The sequence below is a fragment of the Protopterus annectens genome, chromosome 9.part0, assembly GCF_019279795.1.
Source record: "Protopterus annectens isolate FY-2018-M chromosome 9.part0, PAN1.0, whole genome shotgun sequence".
Classification (NCBI taxonomy): Eukaryota; Metazoa; Chordata; order Ceratodontiformes; family Protopteridae; genus Protopterus; species Protopterus annectens.
The window spans coordinates 1,138,776,251-1,138,792,844 of NC_056743.1; the positions used below are offsets into that span (position 1 = coordinate 1,138,776,251).

Consider the following 16,594-nt stretch of genomic DNA (forward strand, 5'->3'; position numbering starts at 1 on the left):
ACCTTCTACAAATCCTTATCTGCCTGCCTACTAACATTTCCCCTCCCATGTGATACTTGGGACCCAAATGGTTTGGAGTGCGTGACTAGGCTTGTAAGGGCCCTAGTGTCCATTAGCCTAGTAACAACTTGTGAACGTATATATTATTTGATAATCTTAGGTACATAGTTGCTTTCTTTATTTACCTAACTTGAAGGTTTGTTGTATATAGGTATCTGCTTTCACATGTTAATCATTTCTCCACCAAGTGTGATCTGTTTGACTTTTGAGTAACATTGTTAAGTACCTCTTATGTAAAACCATGCAGAACAGTCCATGTTTTAAAGTTTTGTTTCTTCAATATACTTCTGTAGGTTGATGCAGAAGGTTGATAGGAATGAAGCACTGGATAGTCTGTAACCATGTATCAATATTACTAATCATGTATGTAGACTTTCAGCTTTTCCCAGTTAGGGGTTGCCACAGCGGAACTCTGGTCCGCTCATGATTGGCAGTGGATTTTTACGGTGCCGAGTTGCCAGCCTGACGCCCAACCTTCAACGAAGGCACGCCCATTCATGCTCACACCTACCTGCATGTCTTTAACGTCACTTGACCGTGGGGAGGACATGCAGACTCCGCACAGAAGGCGCTCCAGCCGAGAATTGAACGGGAGAACCTCTTGCTGTGAGGCGACAACACTAGCCGCTGCACCACCGAGGCTGCCATCAATATTACTAATCATAATGTACATTTTTATTTTTGATACTAATCTAACACCTTGCATTAAAGCCGATTCAAGTTATGTAATTTCTCTTTTATATGTTTGTCTTGTTTCACTTCTGTGTAAAATATTGGACCTTTGTTTCTCCATGCCTCCACTGATTTAGTATCTTTCAAGGCCCAGTCAGACTTTTTCAGTAAACAAATACAAGTAAATGGATTTAAATGCAAATAAATAAACTGGTCACTTCTTTTGCTTGGTGTATGACTTCATCAGTTGAAGTCCCACTTTCTTATGTTCAGGATCCAATCCTTTGTATGCCATGATATTTATCTGGCATTGCTCAGTGCATTGATTATTGAAGTCTAAGGGACCCAACCCCAGTCTCTCATTTCTGCCTTCATCCTCCATTTAATTAATAGATACAAGCTGGAATCCTCTCTAGTGAGATTTACCATTCAGTTGTAAAGGTCTGCCCCCTGCTGAAAATGCCATTTTTCTGCTGTTGTGAAATGCTTCTTGCCACATCAGAGTCATCTGCCAACAGGAATTTTTTTCTCTGTCTCAGCAGCTGCTCTGTAAGGTGCACACTGCTGGAATGTTGTCTCCTCCCCACACCCCACCACACCATGCATGTGTAGTAGCTGTGCCATCACCTGCTGTAGGAGATATGTCATCTGTTTCATCACCTCCCACTGCATGCTATGTGTATAGATCATCAGTTGTCTACTGTTCAAGTTAATTACCATTACATATCCCTTTTTTTCTGCAACTTACCACTTCAAACAAGCTGTATAATTTGGATTTTTACAGTCTCATCTTAATTTCCATGTTTTGATAACTGCTGCTTTGCTAAGTTAATGTTTACCATTAATTTCTCTAAAGTCTGAGACTTTGCTTCTGAGACTGCAGGTACTGGCGCATGTGAATGTTGCTATAGCACCAGTATGATTCCACAATAGTTTGCCAGCATTACTCAGATGTAAGAATGCTTTTTACCATTTCTTTTGTCTGCATACTACAGTACTGGCATTGTAAACCTATTTCCTTCCTTCTGGATGTACTTGAAATCAGTTTATTGCTTCTGTACATGCATAACATTGTCAGACACATCAGTAAGCAAAATTATTTGCTGTACAAGCACTGCAAATGATAAAACACTGCTGTTCAGTCATTCATAGGATAAGATGCTGTTATACCATCAAGGTCAAATTTTGATGTATTGGTTTTGGCACAGCTGGTACAAAAGGAAGAAGTTGAGAAATTAACGTTTAAAACTTTTCTCCCGTAATTGGGGACTATACATCTTGGAGAGGAATTATTTTTAGTGTGGTATGTGTATGCCTGTGTGAACCCCTCTCTCTTTAAAATATACTTATAATTTACTGTTTTGCCAAGAAAGCTGCTGGCCAGCTAAATGCTCTCAAAGGATGATACAAATGCCCTAACAGTTTGGGTCAGAATGCCCTTGAGCTGTATACTGCACACTTGAATGATGCTAGACCATTGATCTGGTGTTAAGATGCTGTTTGACTGTCAGTTTGAATGAAATAATAACACAGAACAACTTCAGGTTACTGATGTATTGTTATTGATGTTATTGTTCGGGTAGTGATAATGCTTTTGAACAGTAGAGATGGTGTTGGACCACTTTTGTTGAGTAGAATGCTACCGATACAAGAAGCATTAATTGTGCTCTTCATGACATTTGTGCTGTATGGAAGGGTGTTCATTTCCTTGAGATGCAACTTACTGAAGTTCTAGCATATTCTAAAAAATATTCAGCCTACAACTTGCATGCATCCTTTGTTGAACTCTGTTCATGTTTTAGGTTATAACCCTGTTCCTGGTAGGTGGAAGAGAAGGTGGGAGAGGCCATTGCATTTCTGTCTTTTCTTTAATGTTCGATATGCTACCTTCTCTGTCCAGACCTATTTTCTTCCATACTCTAATCTTATTTGCTTAACCACAAGCAAAATAAAATAAATATACACTACAAAATAAAATAAGGTTAAATCATCTCTAGCGCCACGGCCTCAAGGAGTAACAAATCACATTAAAACATCCTTTTATACGTAAAAAAGACATGATTTTCCAATTAATAATAAAATAATGAAAGCAGATATTTCCAGTTAATTTCACAATCTAAATCCCCAGGCTTCAAAGTGTTATATTTTAAAATAAAAGATTCTTTACGTAGAAGCTGTTCTTTTAAAACAAAACCACTTCCTGTATTGAAATTAACCTTTTCAAGAATGGTACCTTTCAATAACCCAAAATCACTATTATGTTTCTCTTTAAAATATGCGGACGCAGACTTCTCTATACATTTGTTTTTAATATCCCTAATATGTTCTGATGATCTAACTTTAAACATTGTTTTAGTCTGTCCAATGTAAAATAAATTACATTGACATCACAAAGTATATACAACTCCCTTAGTATTACAAGAAAAACAACCTATTGGTGAAAATTTTATATTATTTATCATCTTAAAAGAGCTAACTACATGACAGCAAACTGCACATCTATTGCATGGAAAAGTACCAGAAGCCACAGGTAATCTGTCAAAACTCAAAACAGGGGAAACAAAATAACTACGAACCAGCATATCTTTAAGATTACATCCCTAATTATATGAGACACAAAGATGTCTCAGAAACATTTTAGTTAAATCTTGATTCTTTAAAAGAAAATTCCAGTAGTACTTCAATCTACTACTAATCTTTTCACTTAAAATGTTATAAATTGTCACAAAATATATTTGTTCCTTCAAGGCATTACAAAATATAGTATCATTCTCTTTACATAAATATTGTCCATTATTCTACTTTAAAACCCTTTGCGGTGGTGCAGCGGTTAGCATTGCCATCTCACAGCAAGAGGTTCTCCGGTTCGATCATTGGCTGGGATGCCTTTTGTGTGGAGTCTGCATGTCCTCCCTGTGTCACGTGGGTTTCCTCCAGATGCTCCGGTTTCCTCTCACATCCCAAAGACATGCTGTAGGTGGATTGGACACTCTAAACTGGCTCTAGGCGTGAGTGCCTTATGTTGTAGGTTTGCTGCCTGGCTGGCAACTCGACACTGTAAAACTCCACTGCCAATCATGAGAGGACAGGTGATCCGCTGTGGTGACCCCTAACTAGGCAAAGCCGAAAGAAAAAGATTCTACTTTAAAACCCTTCCAATAGCCTCATTAATCATATCATAACTATACCCCCTATTGCAAAACATATTAACAGTTTTATACAACTTATCATAAAAGTCATCCTCATTATTACAAACTCATAACAATCTTAATAATTCCCCATAAGGCAATGAAAGCAAATGAGGAGGGTGGCAATTATTTCCATGTAAAAATTACCCACCATCTTGAAACTTTTTATGAAAAGAAGTACAAATAGCACCATTAGCAGGACCCTCAGGTCCAAAAATGCTGTTTCATTTGCATGTTGTAAACATCAAAGTATAAATTAAAATTGTTAGAAACAGACTGTGCCACTTCTTCTTGGCCGCCCCTACAAATGAATATTAATTCATCTATGTAGTCATAATAAGGTATCACATGTTTCTTCCTAAATTCATGTTTATACAGAAAATTAGTTTCTAATGAAGCCATCAACAGGTTAGCATACATGGGGGCAAAAGGCCTTAATCTTTGCTTGGCTGCACAAGTATTTCACTTTCTTGTTACTCAGAACTACTCCTTTTACTTTTCTCTTCATCCGTAGTTCTCATTTTGTTCTTTTTCATGTATCTCTCATCTGTAGGTTTTTCTTGTTTTCATGAATTTTTTCTTTTGCTGTTTCATGTCTTGTTTGTTTTTTTTTTTTTTTGCACTGTTGACTCTTATGTTGTGTATATCCTGTAATTGCATATTTCCTTTTAATTTTTATACCTCTCTCTTTTTGTCTGTCATATTTAATGCTTCAGTATGTTTCTATCTGTATCCATTTTCCATACTTCCACGCACTAATCCTTATTTTTTCTTCTTCTTGCAGATTGAAGAGATACGGCAGAATATCGACAAAATCTCAGACAATGTGGAAGAAGTAAAACGCTTGTATAGTGTCATTCTATCTGCCCCAATACCTGAGCAGAGTAAGTTCTGGAGGTTTTATAATCTGTTTTTGCACATCAGATTAGTGGCTTAATCATACCTCTCAACCTCTTGCAGCACAAAATCTGGGCAAAGCTACAAATAGTGGGGGACAAAGACCCAAAAATAGGGACACTTTTTAAATATTGCTCCTATCTTACAAAAAGTTGATAGAATAATAGATTTTGCATTAGCATGAATTTTCTGAAGGATATGAAGTCTGAAAATCAAATGTCTGGCATTTTCTGACTTCAGTTCTCAATGATTTGCCCTTGATTTGCCAGAAAACTACAGTTTTATGAGAAATGGACCAAAATATGAGTCAAAAATCTGGACATTCTGCAAAAATCTGGACAGTGGAGAGTTATGGGCTCAGTACACGCTGTAACATAGCCAACAGAGTTTTTATGTAATTGTACAGCACAGGGTGATGGATCAGAATAGGCTGCTAATTAACCAAAAATCCATTGTGTGTGTAAGGGGAAAAATGTAAGACTATAAAAATAATCTTCACCTTTATTCATGGTGCTGTAACCTTTGAAGTAGATAGGTGAGTTTTTTTTTGGGGGGGGGTGGTTGTTAGCAGTCTTGTGCATTCAGAAGTTATAATCAAAAGAAATACTCAGAACATCTTCTACAGTTCTGGATTTGACTCTTGTGTTACCGGCTCCAGAAAAGGGTCTGTATCCTGCACCCAGGCACCAGCAGAGAACCATTAAGTGTTATTTCTGTTGTCCCACTCTTTTAATTCATTGAAATGGATTTACAACACCCGCTGTAGGGAGAAAACTGGGAGACAGCTGTGTACTATAGTACAGTATTTCTTGTAAGACAAGATACAGTAATCATATGATGAAGTGGAGCCTACAAAGATGGCCAGAACTCTAAGCATCAATTAGATGTCTTCCTCATATAGAAATGTGAGTGACAAAATACATTCTTCAGCATAAGAAACGAGCACTGTCTCCTGTCTTCCAACATAGAAGTTTGAGTACTCCATACTGGAAAATAGATCAAGAATTCACTTTTCTACAGCAAGAGCTATGGAGATTACATCTCATTTCTACAGCTTCAGACAAAAAGCACAATGATCACCACTGGTAGCATAGGGTAAGAGGCTGAGTTCTTCTCAAGACATGTAGGCATAGGACACTGTACCCCTTTCTTAATGGGATGTTACAGGTTTGAGTGTTCATCTTACAACATTAAATGGAGAGTCACAATGCTCTGTCTTAAGTCACAATACAAAGGAATCCTAATCTTAATAAAGCAAATTGCAAAGTGCACTTAAGAGCATGGGGTAAGGGGTTCTAACCCAGTCAATAATTAGTTGTATGGAGTTTGGTGCCTCATCTTACAGGATATTGCCAGGAGGAAACCCCATTCCTTTTCCATTGCAAAGGGCACAATATTTATTTCTACAGAAGATAGTAAGAAAATGTTTTTTCTTTGCAATAATGACCAGAGGTTAGTGTCCCCAGCAACATCATAGACTGAGGTTGACTACTTTATTTACAGTACAGGGAAACTGCGTTATATTTTGCAGGTCCAAGAAACAGAATAGGCCGTTGGGAATAGTGAATTGCCCTTGCTATAAGAAAGTGCTAGCTTCCCTGCTTGACAACTCTGAAAATACAAATTATGAGAGAGTAAGATACTTTATTTATATTCTTGCAACATTAAAAATGGTAGAGTGTTTCCCTGTAGCAGGGAATTGAGAACTGATTTTTCCGTTCTTACAGCATTGGTCAAAGACTGCTGCACTGTTTCCCATACATACCTCTCAACCTCTTAGCCCAAGAAATCTGGGCAAAGCCTGACATAATGGGAGGACAAAGCCCCTCAAATATGGACAGAATTTAAATATTGTTCTTATAAACTTAAAAAAAAGTAGCTGGAATGACGAGGTTTGTGTTACAATGCATTTTTAAAGGACATGAAGTCTGAAACTCAAATGTATGTCATTATTTAGTGATTTAATTCCTCAGATCATCCCATTGTGATTTGCTAGAAAACCACAAATTTTATGAGGAACAGACTGAAATTTTGAGGTAAAAATCTGGACATTCTGTGAGAATCTCGACAGTTGAGAGTTATGTTCCCATAGTAGAGGTTAAGGGGCTTAGCGTCCTTCCCTGCTGCACTAGGAATAGATTACATTTCCACCCTCTATACGGTGGCAGACTAGACCAATTGGCGCAGTATTGTATCATACAGAATTATTAAGGATCTCTGCTCTCCTCCCTTCTGTAAGTGGCAAAGGGTACTATTCTTTTCCATTGGTAGAGGCTGGTAGCCCACTCTCATTCATACATTAGGGAACATGGGGCACTGTGCTCGTCCATCTAAGTAATAGATTTGGTTTCATAGCTTCAAAGGCTGTTCCTAGGCTAATAATCGCTAGAGCCCTAACAAGCCTAGCTACACACCCCAAAACATTTGGTCCCAAGTATCATATTTATTTTATTTTATTTGCCTTTCTTTACAGGGAAAAGTCTGACTGGGTAATACCCATTTTCAGCAAGGCCCTGGGGAAAAAAGCTCCATTTGCTTAATTACATTATACTAAGTTCCAGTTAAACACAGAGTAGTTATATTTCTATTTACATTTACACAAAACAGTAGTTACATTTATACATTCTAAGATTTTTACAGAGGTAGAACTTACTAAAGAGAAAGCCTACGTGTAACTTAATGTATAGTGTACAGCCAGCAGTTATCGATTGTTTTGTCATTTCAGTGAGAGTTTGAGTGTATTCTGTTTAGGGAGAGTATTTGGAGAGTATCATATGGTGAACACAAAGTCTCAACCTTGAGATGACCATGTGCAGGACCAAGGATGGTCAAGATGTTCTTTAAGCAGTGATTTAAAGCTGTTGAGCTTGTCGGAGAGTTTTATTTGTGTGGGGATAATACTGTTCAAGAGTTTAGCAAGGAATTGGGATTACAGCGAGTTTCCTGCAACATTATTTGACTTATTTGTAACTAGTAAGAATTTGTTTCTAGAGCAGAGGTCCCTTGCTGGACAGTATGTCAGTAGTAAGGTATGTAGTGCAGGGCATTTTTCTGGACGATGGAACTTGTGTGCTGTAGTTAGTTGTTAATATGTTAGGCAGTTGTGTAGTTCAAGACAGTTTATTTGGTTTAAACTATGACAATTTGGGCCTTATGAGGGAGATTGTGGCAAATTTAGCTACTTTATTGTAGCAGGAAGCAAGTTTATTTTATGTATGTATTGTTTGTTTGTTAGGATACGAGTGGAATATAAGAGATTTGGCAGTAAGAAGGTGGTGGCTGGAGTTTTTCTTGAAGTATCTGTAAGGAATCCATTGATTCTGTATAGGGAGCCTAGTTTCTGGTGAGTAGATTTGATGGTGTGCAGTGTATGCTGGTTCAGTAGGTACTAGGCTATTGGCCCTAGGGGCTATACAAGCCTAGCCAAAAAGGTACCCTGGCTTTCGCAACCCAAGAAAATTATTTTCCTGTGCCCCTGTCGAGCAGAGGCACAGTGGAGATCCCCGGGACGAATTTCCTATTTCTCATCCAATCATCAAGATTTTTCTTGAAGAGTGCTAATGAGGAGCTTTGTTTGATATAGTTTGTTCTAGAGCATGGGGAGTCTCTGGGACAGGAATCTATCCCTCCAGCATATTCTGTTTATTGTGGTGACAAGGTTTAGGTCCCTAGAGTGTGTAGTTCAGAGGGATTGGGATTTCTTTAAGTGGAGCATGTCCACCAACTCTGGGTTTGACATAGCTTTGTATGTTAGGCAGAGATCACCTTTGAGTAGGCGATATGCGACGGAGTAAAGCTGGAGTTTTTTTAGACAGTTTGCGTAGGGAATCTGTTTGAGGCCGGTAATCCTCTTTTTGAGGTATTTCTGCAGCCTTTCCAGTTGTTGTAGATGTCTTGTGAGGTACATACCAAAAGGGGCATTGTACTCTATAATGGGTCTAATGTGTGAAGGGTAGAGGGGAACAATGACCTCTTTTTTCCTGGATGAGAAACCTTTTGTGATGAGGTGTGCCATGTAGAAGGATTTCCTGACTACTGTGGCGATGTGGTTATCAAAGGAGAGACTACTGTCCACCTGTGACCCAAGGTCTCTTATCACACTTTCAGTGTTAAGTAGACTACCACCTATGTGGTAGCTCATGGGTACAGCGTTTTTACCAAAGGGGATGAAAATGCAATGGTCATCTATTATAAGGCCCAGACGTTTACTGTGAGTTACAGCTTCAGTAACAGTATTATTCATTGACTTTATGGTAAAAATTGCTTTTGATTTTAGCAACTTTTTGAGGTAAAAAGCATTAACTTAGTTTTCTTGGGGATGAGTAGGAGGTTTAATTCTTTGAGCCAAAGTTCTACAGAGAAGAAAGATTTTTGGGTAATGTCTTGAAGCTTATTTATTGTTAAGGCCACACACATTAATGTTATCTACATACTGAACTAAACTAGCATGGTGAGTGGAGGTCTGGAGATCTTTATTAAATATATTAAATAGGAGAAGACCCAGGATAGATCCCTGAAGGACACCTATAGTAACTGGCTGAAAGGATAAGTAGGTTTGTTGCAATTTAACAGCATGTTGCGTTCCAGATAGGTAACCAAGAAACCATGTGAAAGTCGTTTTAAGGAGAGCCAAACGAGCAGTTGCTGGTGCAAGACAGTATCAAATGCCTTTGACAAGTACTAAGAAGATGGTGGACACAAGTAGACCATTGTTGCTGTGTTGGCTTATTATATAGATAAAATGTAATAGAGCCATAGTGGTGCTGTGCTGAGGCCTAAAGCCATGTTGTATTTCTGACAGCAGGTTATTTAAGGTTAGGTATTGCATCAGCTGTATACGGATGGATTTCTCTAATATTTTGGAGAAGGTGAGAGAATTGTTATTGGTCTGTAGTTATTAAACTCTGTAGATGTGGCACCTTTGTGTAGTTGTATGATGTAGGATTTTTTCCACAGTGACAGGATGTATTTTACTGCTATGGACCTATTAATTAGTATGGACACAGGGAAGGCTTTGACGTCTGTGGCTATTTTAGGTAGTTTGATGGTAACTGCTCTACAGCTATGGAAGTAGTTTTTAGTTTAAGGATCGACTTCCTTATGAGCGAGGTAGGTACAATATGGGGGGCATGTTAGTAGGCAGGTAGCTAAGGAGTTGTGGGGTGGGAGAGTATTAGGATAATAGGGGGTATTAGGATAACACTTTCCTTATTGATGGCGTCTGTCCATAAGGGGCACATGGACCAGACTGGTGGGTAAATTTATGATTTCCCATCTAGTTGTCAAGCTTTTGTTTGAATAGGGTCAGGTATAAACTTTGTTTTACAGGCCTGGGGAGCCTATTCTGTAGTGCGTGGATCATTTGGGATGCATATCTCCCTATTGAGCATGTTATGTTTGTTGCAAGATAAGTTCAGATCCCTGTATCTAGTGTTTCTGGTGCTGTTTGTTTTGCACATGTACAACAGATCCATCAGGGCTGGGTCTGAGGAAGCTCTGTAAGCCAGACAAAGATCCCCTCTCAACAACCTGTAGCAAACTGAATACAGAGACAGAGCCTTTAGGCAATTGGTGTAAAACAGGGTATTCTTGCCCTGAATTCTCCCAGTGAGAAACCTCTGTGAGAATTCCAACTGTTGCAAGTGTCTGGTTAGATACATGCCAAAAGGGGAATTATATTCAATGACAGTAGAGTGGTACCATAACTTCCATGAATCTGAATGCCATGCCCTAACCTATAACTTGGGTGACATAGAATGATTTTCTTATTATCTTAGCTGCATGTTGGTCAAAAGCCAGATTGCTGTCTTCATATGTTCCAGTTACCTTACTACTGGGTTAACTCTTAGGGGCATTTTATTAATGGAGTAATTAACTTGGGTCGACAGTTTCTCAAAGGGCATTATATTGCATTTTTGGCAATGAGTTTAAGGCCATAGTTTTGGCATGAATCATTTGCCTGTATTAAATCCACTTACAAGATGTTTGTGTCTTGGGGGAATCTATAATACTGCCCAATTTACTCATTTGTGATCTTGGTGAGCCAGAGGCCTTTAATGTTAGCCTTCACTTCCAAGAAGTAGATGCCAGACAGGAGTGGGGCCAGCACTGAGCCCTGGAGGACTCCACTGGTGTAAGATCTCTTTGTGGAGGTGATCTCAGTGATCCTGACTTCTTGGGCCCTGTCTGTGAGCCGGTCAGCACTCCACTGAGTTATGTAAGGGTTAATGTCCAGCTCAGAGAGCTTTTCAGCAATGCCTGAGTAGGGTATTGTATCAAATGCCTTAGCCAGGTCAAGATAAATAGTATGGCCTGTTTTACCATTGTTCATTGCCTTGGTGATTCAGAAAAGTCTACCAGGTTAAGTAGGCATGACCTTTCCTTAACCAAGCCAAATTGTGATGGGTATGGGTCCAGTATCTGTTGGTTACCAGTGTCCTTGGTTATCATTTCCATGATAATTCATTCCATGGCTTTTCATATTAGACTGATGGGTATGTAGTTCCCTGGGTTGGTTGATGCTCCACCCTTGTGGAGGGGAATAAGTGTTGTGGTCCTCCATTCACTTGAAATGTAGCTTGTTTTAAGGCTGTAGTTGAATGCCTCAAGTGGTCCTAATGGATCATGTTTTAGACTGTTCATGAGGCAAAATTGGATGCTGTCAGGACCCATGGAGGCAACATTCTTGGCTTTAGCGAGTGCTGCTTGCACCTGGTCTCTGCTGATAGTGGGGAGAAATATGCTTGAGGGGAATTCACCTGGTGGAGCTGGTGGAGGGGGGGAGTGATGGGTGAAGTTTGAACTGAATTTATCATCCAGTAGATTTGATATGTTACCCTGCTTGGTGTAGGTGGTACCGATCACCAACAGTTCAGCCCAGAGTTGTGTGTTGCCTCTAAAGTTTCAGATGTAGCTGAAGTTGGCCTTCTGATTGATTTTTAGCTTGTGAGACTATCCTGACCACATAGTTGGCCTTGTTGGATTTAATTAGACCTCTTAGTGTCTTGTTTAGTTGTATGAGAGAGCACTTGTCTTTAATAGAGTTGTTTTCCTGATTTTGCTCATGAGTTTTTTTTATTATATACACTGTTTAGGTGAGGATTCCAACAGTATAGGGTTTGTTTTTAGTGTTTATTTTGGGTTTATTTTTAGTAAGTGCTGAAGCCTCTATGCAGCCATTCACCTGCTTGTATAGTGACTCTGTGAATGATTCTGCATAGGTAGCTATGGTGTTGGAGTTGGGGGGACCCTTAAATTTTGACAGACTGACACTTAATAGGATGTAGTTTACCTTAGAATAGTTCCTAACTGTCACTGTTTTTTCTGAATTTTCTAGGTTGACTTCAAATGAGACAGGTTTGTGTTTGCGATGATAAAGTCTAGGAAGTGTTGTGCCTGTGAGTTTCAGGCAGTGTATGTTTCTCAGTCTATAGAGGGCTAGTTAAAGACATCCCTGAATAGGGTGTTTGGTTGACTGGTGAGTGCCTCTAGTAGGTTTAGGTAAGAGTCATGAGTCTGTAGGGGCATAGATGGTGACCTGTAGCTAGCCATGATATGTTGAGGGGGCCTTACCTATGGTGACTTGCAAGTGGATGAGCTCCATGATAACATTCTGTTTATCCATCCTGGCAGTGTGGTTGTTGCTAACATACTGTAGATCAACCCCGCTCACCTTTGGCCCCAGTCTGTGCTGTTGCTGTTATAAATGTGTGGAAGCACTGCAGTGTTGCACTTCTGTAGAACTTTCTATAGCTTTAAACCAAGTAAAGGTCACAGCTTGAAGGGTGTGGAGTTTTTTTGTTTAGATTCTGAACATTGGGTAGTAACACCTTGAGGTTGCTTGCAGATGTTTTTGCTATGTTGGCAGATGTTCTTCGTGTTTCACTGTTGCAGTCATCACATTTGGGTTATCTGCTTGCAGTAGCCCTCAGTCGGCCTGATTATCAAAGTCTTGGGTCCTGCGTCGGTCGCTGTCTCATCTTCCATGACGTCAGGTAGTCAGGGGGTATAAAGCATGCAACCAACGCCATTACATCAGTCTTTCTTGTGTGGTGCCCAAAGCAGAAGCAGTTTGCAAGTGCCGGTCGACCGACTCCTGAAATTTTCGTTTTCGAGTTTCAGAACTGAAATCTTCAACTAAAGCTAAGTACCCCATTGGGGAAACTTTTTCTTTCTCTAAACCGATGTCAGTAAAAGTCAGTAATTGTATTTCTTGTGGAAAGCAAATACCTCATAAAGATTTTCATTCGTACTGTGTTCCTTGCTTAGGCCCTGACCACTACATACTTCGTTGTCAGTTTTGTGAGTTATTTAAACCACAAACTATTCGTCATCAGTACATTTTCGCTTCTAAATATTTTGGTACTTGGTTCAATTATCCAAATATGTCTTTGGTAAGCCACCCAACTACCAACATTCTGAAAAAACGCAAAGATAAAGACAGAGACAGGCCGACTAGGTCCAATGCTACCAACGACGCTTCTCCTAAACTAGTCGCCATTTCACTGGTACTCAGTGAGGTGCTTTCACAGCCCCTGATACCCACTACTTCAGATTCACAGGTCTCTACTGAGACCCATTCAGAGTCCGGTATGCCGCGAGATGCTTCAACTGTGGAACCTGCGGATGTCTCTACCTTGAATGGGTCCGGAGCCGCTGTGCAGGCACCGGCTTCTGATGGTGTATTCAGGCCTACTGACTTGCATATTAAACCGATGCCATCTTCTTCTTCTTCTTCTAGGTCTAAAACTCAAACCATGCTTAGGAAACCGACGCCCAGACTGCATGGTCAGGCCTCTGTGTCTAAAAATCAAATGATAAGAATGGCTGAAGACCTTATTATTTTAATCAGGGGAAGCCAACCTTCCCCCTCTAAGAGACCTAGGACTGAATTTGTTTATGATACTTCCGACCAGGATTCTGAAATTTCTGTCTCCTCTGATGACCAGGATTTACCCTTATCTACCTATGAGGATTCTGATGCAGAGGATTCTATTCCCTCTGCTTCTCCCTCCTGAGGATTTTTCTTTTGGTGAAACCTTGCATACTCTTAGGGAGCATTTTCACTGGGAAAGCCAGGATCATTCTGATTCTAAAAATATGCTTAGAGATTTCTTACTCCTGCCTCAACACAGGCCTTTAGCCATCCCTTTTGTGCTGGACATTGTTGACGATGCCTTTTCGGAATCTAGCTTGGCCCCTGACTCTTTACCACCTGCTCCCAGAAAACCTGATAGATATTACAGGGTTCCTGATTCTCACAAGTTCCTTTTTAAAAATGCTACTGTGGATCCTGAGACCATTTCACAGGGACCCAAGGGCATTAAGGCTACTACTGCCAAAAATCCTACCCCCTCTGATAGAGATTCCAGGTCCCTGGATAGATGGGGTAAGAAGGTATACACCTCTGCAACCTTGGCCATCAGGGCCTTAAATTGCCAGTTTCATATGTTCATGTATCAGCAGCATATTATTGGATTGCTTAAACAGAAAATGATGTTTATTTTTGATTGTGCTGAAAGTTAGGATTTACAGGATTTAATGCATTCTGCTGAACAGGTTGGAAAACATACTTTGCAGTGTGGTTTTGATTCACTAGAGGCATCTTGCAGGGCTGCTGTCACCGGTCTGTACTTAGAAGGCATGCTTGGCTTAAGGAGCAATCTTTGCCAGATCATGTTAAAACTAAATTGCTGGATGCTCCCTTGAATCAGGACCACCTGTTTGGTGACAAAGCAGAAGTAGTTCTTAAAAAGATGGAGGAAAAAGCTAAATCTATGCAAACTGTTAAAGATTTCTTACAAGTGCAGCCTCCTAGATTTAGTAGGCATTGGCTTTCAAAAAATTGGTCCTTTCCTGCCTCTTCCAGGCCTTCTCAGTTCAAACCCAGAACCAGCAGAACACCCAGGATTCAGTCCCAGGGTACGCACAGGACTAAGCAGTGGGGGGCTCCCACTTCCAAATCAGGGAGTAGTAAGACTCCCTTTTATGGTAAGCTGTCTCAATGACTTAACTTTAAAACTTCCAAACACTTCTCAACTGACTGCTCCTTTAGGGGGAAAGATTGCTCTGCAAGCAAAAGACTGGGAACTTATTACCCAGGACAAATGGGTTTTAAACATAGTTTCCCAAGGATACAGATTTCACTTCCACACATTACCAACCCCAAACGGTTGGCCAAGTCTACCCCCAAATCAGTGGGCAGAGGCTCAAAAGCAAGTACTCTCTCTCTGTTAAGATTAAAGGTTATTCAGACCATACCAGAAGAGGAAAAGGGACAAGGTTTCTACTCGAGACTTTTCCTGGCACCCAGAAAAGACAACTCATGGCATCCTATCCTGGACCTGTCTATCCTAAACACCTTTTTGGTGATTCCAAAATTCAAGATGCTAACTCTCCACCAGTTGCTTCCCATGATAGGCAAAGATGCCTGGTTGGCAACTTTGGATTTAAAGGAAGCCTACCTGCACATCCCAATCAGGAAATCTTGCAGAAAATACCTACACTTCAAAGCAGGCTGCATGCACTATCAGTTCTCTGCACTGCCCTTTGGCTTATCTACTGCGCCCAGGGTATTCACAAAGTGCCTAGCTCCAGTCATTGCATTTTGCAGGCAAAGAAATATTCAAATATACCATACCTGGACGATTGTCTAATTCAGGCAGAAAGCCAGGACATACTTCTGAATTATCTGGCATTTGTACAAAAGGTATTTAACTTGTCTGGGGTACACCATAAATGAAAAGAAATCACAGCTGGTACCCTGTCAACAAATTATATTCCTGGGAGCAAGCTTGAACACAACTTCCCAGATGGCTTTCCTCATGCCAGCGAAACAAATTCATTTGACAACTTACTTCAAACTAGTGGCCACAAAAACCCTGCTATCTGCAAGGCAAATACCGTAAGCCTTGGGGGTCATGGCTTCGTGCATTCTACTAATTCCATATGCAAGACTGCATATGAGGAAATTACAATGGTATCTAAAAAGCCTATGGTGTCAACATTCTCATGATCTAGAAGCAATGATTCCTATCATACCTTGCCTATGGTTAGAATTCCTTTGGTGGGCAGAGGCCTGCCACCAAAACAAGGGACTATCATTCACTCTACCCCCTGCCGCCCAAACCCTAACAACAGACGCATCAGACTATGCATGGGGGGGCTTACCTGGCAGGGAAGTGCACTCAGGGCAAATGGAACCCAAGTCAAATGCACCTGCATATCAGTCAAAAAGAAATGTTAGCTGTACAGAATGCTCTGACAGCCTTCAAGGACCACATTCTTCCAGAAAAATTAATGGTAAAGATGAACAACACCATTGTTATGTGGTACATAAACAAGCAGGGGGTACCCATTTTTACCGCCTCTGTAGACTAGCCATGGCTCTGTGGAACACAGCCTTGAGCAAGTTCATCTACATGCTCAGTTCCTGCCAGGAAAACTAAATACACTGGCAGACAAACTAAGCAGAAATCTCTTGGACCCACACAAGTGGAAACTGGAACCACAGATTTTCAACATGTTGATCAGCAGATGGGGGATCCCAGATATAGACCTGTTTACCTCCCCGCAGAACTACCAATTGGACAAATTCTGCACAAGGACTCCCCACAAACAAGCTTGGAAAGTGGATGCTCTGTCCTTCAGCTGGAAAAATCTATCAGTTTATGCCTTTCCTCCTCTGCCTCTCCTCTCCAAAGTACTACTAAAGATCAAACATGACAAACCAAGGATGATACTGATTGCACCAGACTGGCCATGCCAACACTGATACC

General features: G+C 40.3%; 1 protein-coding gene across 3 annotated transcripts in view; it reads left to right on the forward strand.

Moving 5' to 3' along the window:
- Positions 1-16,594, forward strand: part of STX3 (syntaxin 3) — a 580,698-nt gene that overhangs the window by 398,380 nt on the left and 165,724 nt on the right. For all 3 annotated transcript variants that reach the window (XM_044084003.1, XM_044084001.1, XM_044084002.1), the window contains exon 3: positions 4,705-4,804. In XM_044084003.1, coding sequence (XP_043939938.1) covers positions 4,705-4,804 — 100 coding nt within the window. The remainder of the gene's footprint in view (positions 1-4,704; positions 4,805-16,594) is intronic.